Genomic DNA, 13,397 nt, shown 5'->3' on the forward strand with positions numbered 1-13,397 from the left:
GAGACATCTAGAGAAAGATTCCTGGGAGACTTAAACCCTGCTGCTGCTGGTGAATCTTAAAGAACTAGGGCCTAACGGGGAGAGCCATTTTGGGAATGGCAGGGCACGCCATATACAGAGGCACAAAGGTATCAGGAGGGCAGGAAGTTTATCATGGATGGAACGTCCTTTCCAAAAGGCAAAGCAGAGAGAAATGGGCTAGATAAGCTGTGTTTCTGGGGAAGAAATATCAGTGCAGAAAAGAGTAGGGACACAGGAAGGATTTTTCAGGAGTGATACTGCTTTACTTGTCCCCTAGAAAGAAAAATGACTTCATTAACAATGTCTGGAAGAGATGAACCAATGGTAGGGGAACCTCTTTGGACATGAGATCATTCCCTGGTGGCTCAGATGGTACAAAAACCTGCCTATGATGCAGGAGACCCAGGTTCGATCCCTGGATCAGGAAAAACCCCTGGAGAAGGGAATGGCTACCCACTCCAGTATTCTTGCCTGGAGAATCCCATGGACAGAGGAGCCTGGTGGGCTACAGTCCATGACGTCGTAAAGAGTCAGACAGGACTGAGTGACTAACACTTTCACTTTCACAACACAATGAATGAAAGTTGTAACAATGGAATTAGAAAATAAGGAATTCAGAGCTGTTCACAACTAGAAGTGAAAGAGCTTTACGAGGTTTGATTATTCAGTAGACTATAACACAAGGTGCAATATAATTGGTTGACAGTGTGGACTCCGGGGTCAGGCCTGGATTCCAAGTCCAATTCCACCACTGTGCAACCTTGGGAAAGTCCTTTAATCTCTTTGAGACTCAGTTTTCTCATACATACAATGGGTATAAGGGTAAACAACCTCAAAGGGTTGAGGATAAGCATTAAAAATGATAACACATGGAAAAGACTTCGCATATTTCCTACACATATTAAAACACTGTACACAGTAGCTGTTATCAAAATTTTATTAAAACTGTTAATTAGGGAACAGTACTCTGCTCCCCCATATCCTAGTGGTCCCCAAAATATCAGACCCTGGTGGGAACTGAGAAAAAGACAGGGAAGGGCAAACTCATGAATAGTTATGTATCTCAAAGAACAATCCAAAGACTGATCAGACAGCCAGCAAAATAGTCATGGTGATTATCTCTGGGACATGAAACAGTGCATAATTTTACTTTTCTCCTTTAGACTCTTTTCTCTTTTCTTTTCTCCTTTAGACTGTCTCTATTGTCTAAATTTACTATACAAATGTATGCTATTTATGTAAGAAAAAATAGTTTTAAATATACTCAAGATGCCACAATACAGTACTCAGCACCAGGCAAAGCTCTGTTCGTCAAGTAACTAAGGTTCCTGGATGCAGACAGATACCACGTCTTCCGTCCCCCGCCCTCCCACGGCCCCAGCAGAAGTACCCACGGTCTAAATCCAGCTCCAAAAACAACCAGCCAGGGGAACACACCCAGGGAAAGCCAAGGCAGGAGCTACTCCGGGTCGCTGAGATGGCCCTGGGCGGGGCCGGCTGTGTCTGGGGTCTCCACGCTCCGGTTCTGCTGCACCAGCCAGGAGTAGAGGTCCTGCCCGTCCATGAGCTGCTCGAGGCCCTGCAGCCGCCCCTGCCTCAGCACCAGGACCTGGTCGGCGCTCTGAACCGTCTGCAGCCTGTGGGCGATCACCAGCACCGTGCGGGTCCCCTGTGCTCTCCAGTCCTGCAGCTGAAGGGGGAGGATCGCGATGCCCCGGGTGCCGGCTCAGAAGGGGCTGGAGGCCCGGGCCCACGGGGCTTAGGGGGAAGAGGCGTGAGCCACGAGAAGGTAGCACAGAGCAGAAGGGCAAGGTCAGCTGCCCTCCTCCCTCCGCGGGGTCAGGCAGCCTCAGAGGATCGGGGAGGTCCCCGCCCGGCCCCGGCCCCAGGATGGGTCCCGCCGCCCCGCACTCACAGCCTGCTCACACTCCACGTCCAGGGCACTAGTGGCTTCATCCAGGATGAGGACGCGGGGGTCCCGCACGAGGGCCCGGGCGATGGCCAGGCGTTGCTTCTGCCCCACGGCCAGCTGGCTGCCTTTCTCCCCCACCTCTGAGGAGACCGAGAAACCCCCTCTCCTCAGAGGCAGGGGCCCAGACAACGCCCGCGTCACAGGCGCGGCTGGTACTTCCACGGGCACCGCTCCGGAGGACGAGCGCCCGTGGACGGGGGTGGGGCGGGGGACCTCCGCGGCGGCCGCTCCTCTGGGAACACAGGCTCCCGAGGGGGTCGGGAGGCCACAGCGCCCACTTCGCGGGCGCAGGGGGCGACGCCGTGGCCGCAGGTACCTGTATCGAGCCCGAGCTCCAGCTCGCGGATGAACTCCTCCGCGCGGGCCGCCCGGGCCGCTGCCAGCACCTTCTCGTCGCTGCAGCCCTTCAGGCCGTAGGTGATGTTGTCCCTCACCGAGCCCGAGAACAGCACGGGCTCCTGCCCTACCAAGACCACCTGAGCGGAGGCGACGGGAGCAGAGGGCTGTGCATCATCCCCCGCGGCAGGGACCCGCCCTTCCTCCCCGCCCGCCCGGCTCACCACGGACCCCTTGGGTTCCCGCCCCACACCCTCCCCTGCCCTCTGCCCACCCTTCTCCGTCCTCCCCACCTGACGGTGCAGGTAGTGGTGCTCATACTCGGAGACCGGCTTCCCGTCCAGCAGCACCTGGCCCTCGGTGGGCTGGTACAGATTCTGCAGCAGCGCGGCCACCGTGCTCTTCCCAGACCCGTTAGGCCCCACCAGCGCCGTCATCTGCCCAGGACTCAGGGTGAACGTCAGACCCTAGAACAGCCGGGGAAGAGTCAGAGGCCTGCCCTTCCCCCGGCCTCCCCTCTCCTTGGAGGCCGATCATCCGCGCGGGGAGTCAGGGGCCCAGTCTCCCCCCATCGGACACCTGGAGCGCAGGCTGGTCGGGGCGACTGGGATACGCAAAGGACACGTTCTGGAAATTCACCCTGCCCTGCAGAGTGGGTGGGGCCAGAGTCCCCGGTGGAGGCAGATCTGGCTTTCGGTCCAGGTAGCGGAACACCTTCTCGGCTGCCCCCACGTTGCTCAGCATGTCCCCAAACATGTACACCAGAGTCTGCAAAACAGGAAGGCGGGGCTCAGCTAAGCAAAGGCAGCTGGGCCACGAACCAGCTTCCCAGCTCCTCACACAGCCCCGCCACACTCCTCCCCAGCTAGGCTTCTCCCCTTGTCCCAAAAAAGATCACCACCTTTAATTTTTAAAGATTAAAAAAAAAAAAAAAAAAAAAAACTTTCTTAGAAAAGATTTTTTAACTGGAGAAAGGAATGGCAACCCACTCCAGTATTCTTGCCTAGAAAATTCCATGGACAGAGGAGCCTGGCGGGTTGAAGACTGGGATGCAACTGAGCAACTAACACTCACTTTCCTGAATAATGAGGCAGATGGCTTCCATATGAGATAACTAGTATAAGAGTCTTAAAAAAAAAAAAAAAAGATTTTTACAAAAAATGTTGGCTGCCCCAGGTGGCAAGTGGGACCCTAGTTGCCCCACCAGGGATCAAACCCATGCATCCTGCAGTGGGAGCACAGAGTCCTAACAACTGGACTATCAGGAGTAAGTGTGCAATTTGACTCAAAATGGGCACCAGCACCCCATTATTCCAATTTGTACTGTAAAGGATGGAGACATCTTTGCCCCTCCCATCCAGCATCACCTTCATCTCCAGACCTTTCCAGCTTCTGTGCTGTGTTACTTGTACACAGCTGTCTAGCCTGGTGAGACAGGGACTCCTTAAATGCAAGCACTGTGCCCACCTCATCTTTGCAGCCACCAGACTGCCTCACACAGCTCTCCACACGTAAGAGGTGTTTATAAAAGTTATAAACTAAAGCCCAAGGTGCAGTAACTAATTACTTTTCAAAACTGGTTTATATAAGGAGGGTGTCCCAGGAGGCTCACTGGTAAAGAATCTGCCTGCCAATGCAGGAGACAAAGGTTCAATTCCTGGTCAGGAAGAATCCCTGGAGGAGGGCATGGCAACCCACTCCAGTGTTCTTGCCTTAATATCCCATGGACAGAGGAACCTGGTGGGCTACAGTCCATGGGGTTGCAAAGAGTCAGACAGGACTGAGCAACCGAGCACACATCTCTAGGGAACTAAATGCTATAGAACTAAATGCTATTTAGTTCTATAGAACTAAATGTTCATTCTGCCTTTCCTAATCAAACTATACCACTCAGCAGCTTATCAGCACATGAGAAGACATCTCCCCTGAGAGATGCATCCTGGCTAATAACTGAAGAAAAGGCAGAGTGCCACCATTTTTGCAACCCTGAATAATTCAATAGATCATGATACTAAGCTTTATTGATTGTTGCCACCACAAATGTATATGAGAGAGAAAAAAAGAGATCAATATAATATATACTTCTATGAAACATGTGGAAATCTGACCACTGTATTTGGTGAGGTTATTGTTAATTTTTTTGGTATGATCATGGCTTTGTGGTTATATATTTGTAATGTTTACATTTAGAGATACATATTTACAGATGAAACCATATCTTGCCTCTGATTCAAAGTAATATGGGTGGGGAGAAGTCGGTGGGTGGTATAGATAAAATAACATTGGCCATGAGTTGGTAACTATTAGATGCTGGGAGATAAAAAACAAGGTCCCATTGTATAGCACAGAGAAGTATAGTCTATATCCTCTGATATATACACACAGTTATATATTAAATAGATAACTAATAAGGACCTACTGTAGAGCACAGGGAACTCTATTCAAAACCCTGTAATGACCTACATGGGAAAAGAATCTAAAAAAGAATGGAGATATATATATATATAGATATAGATATATATATATATATAAAACTGATTCATTTGCTGTACACCTGAAATTGTCATAACGTTGTTAACCGGCTATATACCAATATAAAGTAAAAAGCTGTCTTTAAAAAGTTAAACAAAAAGTAAAAAAAAAAAAAAAAGATGCTGAGTACAAGGAGGTTCACGTTTATAGATTTATCGTTTTCCTCTTTTTTTAACCCAAGTTTGAAATTTTAAATGACAATGAGTTGGGGTTATTTCAGTTTGTTTTTTTAAGGGGAACAAAATAGAAGCCAAAGGAGGAAAATGAGAGCACGCACAGCTCCCGACTCACATGCATGTAGTTGCCCATGTCCTCCTGGTAAAGCAGGAAGGAGAGGAGCCCGCCGCGGGTGAGGTCCCCGGCCAGGATCTGCTGCAACGCACAGTTCAGCAAGAGCACCTTCATTGCCAAGTGCAGCATCTGGAGGGAGAAGAAAGGAGAGCCTGAGGACCTTCCACTCTTTGGCCTCCCTGCCCCTATGACGAGACATTCCATCCGACACAAAAACACCTGTTATACTACATTCACTCGACTCTGTAACTATAATAAGTAATATAAACTTTGAAGATGTTGGAGCCAGGTGGCGAATGAAGGGGTAAATGGATGGATGCTTGACACAGAACAGTGAATGAACAAATGCAGACTTTTCTTTGTTTAAGTATTTTGTGCTTTGTGCACAAAGGGGATTGAAAACAGGAGAGTAGGTCCCCTGAAAAAACTGGGGGCTAACAAATCGCTCATCACCTACCTCCCAACAGAGAAGAGACACCTGAAAAAGAAGGCACTGGCAAAAGCATCGAGAACCCCAAGGACCCCCAAGACCAGCCCCCACCTGTGCCCCTCCTCCAGCCCTCAGCTTCCTCACCCTCCTTAAGAGCAGATAGAGGGCCCGTTCCAGGTCCCGTCGCCACCACAGCCGCCGGCATCGTTCAAGGGCCTCCTTATAGCGACAGACCTCTTGCTCCTCGGCTCCAAAACTGCGCACGGTCTGCAGCCCTCCAACCGACTCCCGCACCACCTGCCCAGCTTTCGCCGTGGCGTCCTGGATCTCCCAAAGGACTGCCTGGAACAGTGGGGCCAACGATGGAGCGGGCCAATTTGGCAGAAGACAGCCAACCCCCACAGCCCACTCCAGTCCCTTCACGCTAAGTGAAGTAAGACAGAGAAAGACAAATATTATATGATATTGTTTATATGTGCAATCTAAAAAAAATACAAGTGGATCTATGCACAAAACAGAAACAGACTCACAGACATAAAAAATAAAAAATTAAAAAAAACTTATGGTTACCAAATGTGGAGGAGGGGATACATTTGGAGTTTGAGGTTAACAGATATAAATCACTCACACAAAGTAGAGAAGCAACAAGGATTTACTGTATAGCACAGGGAACCACATTCAACATCTGAAAATCTCTCCCTCTCCCCCCACTCCTCTCTCAAAAACACACACGTTCACATAAAGTCCCTGGGATGTGGTCTTCCCTGGGGATTCCCCAGCATCCGCACATACCTGACGGCGGGCATTGTACACCTTTTCAGCCGCTATCATGAGAGGCACCTCGAACAGAGAGAGGAAGGTGAGTCGAGGTGACAGGTTGAGCATGAAGCCGTAAAGTCCCAGCACTTTCACCAGGCTTCGAGACAGCACATTGGTGTTATAAGGAAGCCAGTTACTCATCAGTTTGGTATCCGAGCTCAGCCGGGAATTCAGCTCCCCTGGGCAGGACAGAGCAGGCAAGGAAACCATGTGTTGTAATGCAGAACCCCCAGAAATTCCATCCTGACCTCCCGATCATCTCACGGAGCCCCCCTTCCTTGCAGAGAGACAGGTCCCCAAAGAGAGAAAAACAGCTCCCGGCCCTGGCACCAAGGATGCAGGCAGGCCCGGCTGGGTGCAGGTAGGTGGCAGCAGGTGGGCAAGGAACATGTAGGGGGACCCCAGACCTGCACCCCAGGCCTTACCTGTCTTAGTCTCTTGGAAGAAAGGGAGGTCCTGGTGCAGGAGGGAAGAGAAAAGCATCTCCCTGATCCGCAGGTTGATTCTGGACATGGTGAAGATGAAGATGCTTCCTCGGCAGCCTGCACACAGAGAGCTGTGGGGAAAGAGGGTTGGAGGATGAAGGAGAGAGAGATGCAGAGAGGAAGGGGGAGGGAAGGAGAAGAAAAAGCACAGAAGGAAAAGAAGTACAAAGTTGGGGGTAGTATATCAAGACAGCAGAAGAGAAACAAATAAGAGACATGAAGGGCAGGAATCAACAGAGGAAGGAAAAAAGAGGACTCAGTGAGCCTCATCTTAGTCCCAACCCCTACCAAGTAGTTAGTTTGTAGACAGCAGATTCCTGGCTGTGTTGAAAAACAAAAGGGAAAGTAAATACAGTGGGAAAGAGTAAAGATGCTGGAAAGAAAGGTGACAAGGCTCAGAGTAAGAGCTTCCAAGACTGACAAGATGAGTTAGGGAAGAAGGGTCAGGATGAACAAACATGCCCCCCACCCTGACAATAGGCTAACTGGAAACAAACATGAGCTGGGAGGTCAGATCAGAAAAGAGAAACGGAACTTCACGGAGATAAAAATGCTCACAGGCAACTGAGAGACATTCCACTCAACACAAAAACACCTATTGTACTACACTCACTCGTATCTGAACTATAATAAGCAATATAAACTTTGAAGATGTTGGAGCCAGGCGGCGAATGGAGTAAATGGATGGATGCTTGATATAGACAGTGAATGAACTCATACAGGCTTTTTCTTCATTTAAGAGTTTTGTGCTTTGTGCACAAAGGGGATTGAAAACAGCAAAGTGAGGTCCCCTGTAAAAACTGGGGGCTAACAAATCGCTCATCACCTACCTCCCAACAGAGAAGAGACACACGAAAAAGATGGCACTGGCAAAGGCATCAGGATCAAAGTCGCCCCCCAGGATGTCAATCACACGGCCAAAATAGTAAGGGATCACGGTCTCACCTGCAACAGCCAGGAGGGCCCAGTCAGAGTGCGGCTGCTGAAGGGCCTCCTCCCAACCCCCAAGTCCCTGAGCCCTCTCCCCACTCACCCAACACGGCCAGAGAGAGGAAGGAGAAGGCGGCAACCAGGAAAGGCAGGTCAGGCCAGGACAGCTTCAGCAGCCTCCACATCAAGACTCTGTTCTCCTGGCCCTGCCCCTCCGCCTTGGCTCCTGAAGGGCTCAGCACGGCCCACAGGGCCCTGCTCAGCCCCACTGCCCCATACCCCAGCAGCAGCCAGGCCCAGGTGGCTGCAGCCACTCTGACCAGAGGGGCGCTCAAGGCCCCCAGGACAAGAGCCCTCAGGGAGAGAAACAGGGGGTTCACCAGGCAGAGGATCGGCAGCAGTGCTCCCACGCCCTCCAGCAGCCCTCCCAGCCTCAGCAGCCCCCAAAGTCCACCGAGTCGCAAGGCGCCCTCCAGCCACAGGCCGGGAAACCCGAGGGGAAGTAGGGCCCCCAGGGGCCCCTGCAGCAGCCAGAGCAAGGCCAAGTCCGCCAGCAGCAGGGAGGCCCAGGGTCTCAGGTCCGGGCTCCGCATGGCGAGATCTAGGGATAGAAAAGAAGGACAGAGGTGGCTTCCAGTCCCTATCCCCACTCCCACTCTGCCCAAGCGTCCGCTGGCTTCCCTTTTTTTTTTTTTTAAACTCTGTGCTGCCCTGAAAGATGCCCTGGGTACCCCGTCTCACCAGCACCCCCCTCCTAGGACCCAAGGCATTCGGCCTGACAGAGGGAGCTGGGAAGCCTGACCATCAGCAGCCTCGTCCTCTAAAACACGTTCCATGACCCCCACCGCACACCCCGGCCCCGCCAGCCGCCGCCGAGTTCCCAGGGGCCAGACGATGCCCGCCGCGCTCCCCAGGCCCCGGGTCCAAAGGGGCGGGAGGCGGGGGCGCAGCGCGCGTGCCGGGCGGGCTGCGCCTGTGTCAGCGTTCCAGGTTTCCACGCGCACAAGCTCACCAGTGGGGGCTCCCGAGCTCTTTGCTGGTGTGCCGAGGGCTGAGCTCTGAGGTCCCCTCGCGCGGCCTCCGCTCCGTCTCGCCTCTTTTGGCAGGCGAGGCTCCCCCAGCCGGGGGCGGCCAGGCTCCTGGGCTTTCGCTTTTGCTTTCGCTTCCGCCTCGGCAGCCCCCGCCTGGTTGCGCGCCTGGCGGCCGGCCGGGGGCGCGCGACACCCGCGGAACGCAGGACCGGTGCCCGAGGCCGGCTCCGCGTGCCAGGGCGAGTCTACCACCCTCAGCCACAAGTACTCTGTCGTAGGAAACTACTGCACTTCTTAAAACTACGGTTAAGTAAGATGACGCTGTTTCAAGGATTGGGATGCTTTGCAATTGAAGAACCGCTGGATTTTCTTACCTCCGCTCTGAGGTGAGTGCAGCCATGAAATTAAGACGCTTGCTTCTTGGAACAAAAGCTATGACCAACCTAGACAGCATATTAAAAAGCAGACACATTACTTTGCCAACAAAGGTCCGTCTAGTCAAAAATACGGTTTTTCCAGTAGTCATGTATGAATGTGAGAGTCGGACCATAAAGAAAGATGAGCGCAGAAGAATTGATGCTTTTGAACTGTGGTGTTGGAGAAGACTCTTGAGAGTCCCTTGGACTGCAAGGAGATCCAAACAGTCCATTCTAAAGGAGATCAGCCCTGGGTGTTTTTTGGAAGGAATAATGCTAAAGCTGAAACTCCAGTATTTTTGGCTACCTCATGCGAAGAGTTAACTCACTGGAAAAGACTGATGCTGGGAGGGATTGGGGGCAGGAAGAGAAGGGGACAACAGAGGATGAGATGGCTGGATGGCATCACCGACTCAATGGAGGTAAGTTTGAGTGAACTCCGGGAGATGGTGATGCTGGGAGACAGGGAGGCCTGGCGTGCTGCGATTCATGGGGTCGCAAAGAGTCGGACACGACTGAGCAACTGAACTGAACTGAACTGAACTGATAGTAATCCAAACAGTATGCTATTGGCATAAAAATAGACATATGGAACAATGAAACAGAAATTAAACCCACACATATATAATCAATGAATTTTTTTTTTTTTTAAGTCAAGACTATACAATGGGGAAAGGACAGACTCTAATAAATTATTGGGATATTGGGGAAATGGGCAAGTTGCATGCAAACCAATAAAAGTTGATCACTAACTTAGACCATACACAAAAATTAACTCAAAATGGGTTAAATACTTGACTAAAGATCTGAAGTCATAAAACTCCTAGTTGTTGTTGTTCAGTCGCTAAGTCTTATCCAGCTCTTTGTGACACCATGGACTGCAGCACCAAGGATCCTCTGTCCTTCACTATCTCCCGGAATTTGCTCAAATTCATGTCTATTGACTTGGTGATGCTATCTAACCATCTCATTCTCTGCTGCCCTCTTCTACCTTTTGCCTTCAATCTTTCCCAGAATCAGGGTATTTTTTTTTTCCTCCAATGAGTCAGCTCTTCTCATCAAGTGGCCAAAGTATTGGAGCTTCAGCTTCAATGTCAGCCCTTCCAATGAATATTCAGGGTTGATTATCTTTATGAATGACTGGATTGATCTCCTTGCAATCCAAGGGAATCTCAAGAGTCTTCTCCAGTACCACAGTTTGAAAACATCAATTCTTAGGCTCTCAGCCTTCTTTGTGGTCCAACTCTCACATCCATACATGACTACTGGAAAAACATAGCTTTGACTATATGGACCTTTGTTGGCAAAATGATGTCTCTGCTTTTTAAAACACTGTCTATGTTTGTCATAGCTTTCCTTTTGAGTAGCAAGTATGTTTTCATTTCATGACTGCAGTCATTTTGGAGAGACTTTGAAGCCACAGTGATTTTGGAGTCCAAGAAAAAAAATCTGTCTCTTTTTCTCCTTCTATTGGCCACGAAGTGATGGGACCAGATGCCATGATCTTAGTTGTTTTGAAAGTTGAGTTTCAAGTCAGCTTTCCCTTCTCCTTTTTCACCCTCATCAAGAGGCTCTTTAGGTCTTCTTCACTTTCTGCCATTAAAGTGGTATAATCTGCATATCTGAGGCTGTTGATATTTCTCCCAGCAATCTTGATTCCAGCTTGTGATTCATCCAGTACAGCATATCACATGATGCACTCTGCACAGAAGTTAAATGAGTGGATTGACAATATACAACTTGTTTTCCTTTCCCAGTTTTGAACCAGTGGTGTTTTTCCATGTGTGGTTCTAACTGTTGTTTCTTGACCTGCATTCAGGTTTCTCAGGAGACATGTAAGGTGGTCTGGTATTCCCACCTCTTTAAGAATTTTCCACAATTCGTTGTGATCCACACAGTCAAAGGCTTTAGCATAGTCAATGAAACAGAAGTAGATGTTTTTCTGGAATCCCCTTGCTTTTTCCATGATCCAATGAACACTGGCAATTTGATCTCTGGTTCCTCTGCCTTTCCTAAATCCTGCTTGTACATCTGGAAGTTCTTGATTCATGTACTGCTGAAGCCTAACTTGAAGGATTTTGAGTATAACCTTGTACAATGAGTGCAATTGTATGATAGTTTGAACATAATGTCATTGCTCTTATTTGGGTTTGGAGTGAAAACTGACCTTTTCCAGTCCTGTGGCCACTGCTGAGTCTTCCAAATTTGCTGACATATCGAATGCAGCACTTCAACAGCATCACCATTTAGGATTTTAAAGAGCTCGGCTGGAACTCCATCACCTCCACTAGCTTTGTTCATAGTAGTGCTTCCAAAGGCCCACTTGACTTCATACTGCAAGATGTCTGGTTCGAGGTGAGTGACCACTCCATCATGGTTATCCAGGTCATTAAACCTTTTTTCGTATAGCTCTTCCATGTGTACTTGCTGGTTCTTCTTCATCTTTTCTGCTTCTTTTAGGTCCTTACCATTTCTGTCCTCATACTCATCCTTGCATGAACTATTCCCTTGATATCTCCAATTTTCTTGAAGAGATCCCTAGTCTTTCCCATTCTATTGTTTTCCTCTATTTCTTTGCTTTGTTCACTTAAGAAGACCTTCTTAACAATTTGATGTATGGCAGAAACTAACACAATGGTGTAAAGCAATTATCCTTCAATTAAATATAAATTAAAAAAAAAGTTTAAAGGCCTTGTCTCTCCTTGCTATTCTCTGGAACTCTGAACTCAGTTGGATGTATCTTTCCCTTTCTCCCTTGCCTTTCACTTCTCTTCTTTCCTCAGCTATTTGTAAAGCCTCCTCGATCACCTCTTTGCCTTCTTGCATTTCTTTTTCTTTGGGATGGTTTTGGTCACTGCCTCCTGTACCATGCTATGAACTTCCATCCGTAGTTCTTCAGGCACTCTGTCTGCGAGATCTAATCCCTTGAATCTAATTATCACCTCTACTGTACAATCACAAGGAATTTGATTTAGGTCATACACAAATGGCCTAGTGGTTTTCTGCCGGGAGCCAGCATGTGAGTCCCCACCCATGACAAGGTCATGTGAGAGAGGTCTGGTGGGCAAGGTGAGCCAGAACTCGAGGGGTGCCTCTCTGGGCCTGCCTGAGTGTCTACCCCAAAACCTGAGCCTGTCTGTTTTACTGCTTCATGACTTTCACCAACTCCTCTGACAGTCACGAGGGGCTATCCCCAACCACTCTTATCTGTAAGGAAAGCAACTTAAAGCTCTAGTTAACAAGTCTCCAGGGTATAATAAGGTGTGTTCCAATTGTGATCCCCTCAGAAAGCCTTCTAACCTGCCTAACAGGTTTCCGGACTCCTATAGCTACGCCTGTGATTGTTTGCAGCCTCCCAACCAGGTGAGGCACAAGGAGACTTAGTTATCCTAACAGCGCAGAGCCTCTCGGGGAGTTAGAAATTGTTAAAAATAGAACTAATAGAAGATTTCTTTGTTGAGTTAATGCCTGCTGCCAAGTTTCCATATTCCTTGCCCACTGAGTCCCTGGGAGTATACTGATTGATATTGTTGGTATATAAGACATATAAGCAGAAGCTTTAATGTTAATAATAACCCTAGACCCTTGAGCTAATAAATTCTTCCCTTAATTACCCCCATGACACTCTTGCCCTATAGGAATGCAACTCTGTTTAGTGCTTTTGGGGAGTGGTACTAAACTCTAAGAAAAGTCACCTTTGGAGAAAATAAGTTTTTCTGGTTGACTAATTCTTATCAGAAGAAAAATGTTAGCCGGTCTCCTGACCAGAAGATGATGTAAATCACCCAAAGCCTTTGTATTTGCGATAATGATTCAGGTCTGCTGACTTTACATGACTTTGCATCCCTCATTATCTTCTATGTACAACTTGACGTATAAAAGTCCCTGCTAAAAATAAAGCTACGGACCCTGCTCACTGAGCTTCTCCCCGTGTCGTTCTTTCTCGTCTCCTTTTCTTTCCTTTTGTCTCTACTCTTTCTTCAGGCCAAAGTAATTGGAGCATGGGGGTATATTGATTTCCCACATAAACCAATTATAATTAGGCCTCTGATTCTCTCCACTGACGCTATTCCTTTAAATCGCCGAAGCCGTCATCCTGAGGGAATCCCTGGATCCAACTGGGGCTGGACTGCG

At 49.0% G+C, this 13,397-nt stretch overlaps 1 protein-coding gene across 1 annotated transcript; it reads right to left on the bottom strand.

Moving 5' to 3' along the window:
• Nucleotides 1-1,205: 1,205 nt before the first annotated feature.
• TAP2 (transporter 2, ATP binding cassette subfamily B member) lies at nt 1,206-8,965 on the bottom strand (the record flags this gene model as incomplete). Its single annotated transcript, NM_174222.2, is given in 12 exon segments — nt 1,206-1,711; nt 1,937-2,073; nt 2,310-2,469; nt 2,623-2,796; nt 2,909-3,097; nt 5,153-5,281; nt 5,727-5,924; nt 6,375-6,580; nt 6,827-6,957; nt 7,717-7,831; nt 7,920-8,417; nt 8,829-8,965. Coding segments are annotated over 11 exon segments (2,160 nt in total). The 3' UTR covers nt 1,206-1,480.
• Between the last annotated feature and the right edge of the window lie 4,432 nt (nt 8,966-13,397).

The sequence above is a fragment of the Bos taurus genome, chromosome 23 (genome assembly GCF_002263795.3).
Source record: "Bos taurus isolate L1 Dominette 01449 registration number 42190680 breed Hereford chromosome 23, ARS-UCD2.0, whole genome shotgun sequence".
Classification (NCBI taxonomy): Eukaryota; Metazoa; Chordata; class Mammalia; order Artiodactyla; family Bovidae; genus Bos; species Bos taurus.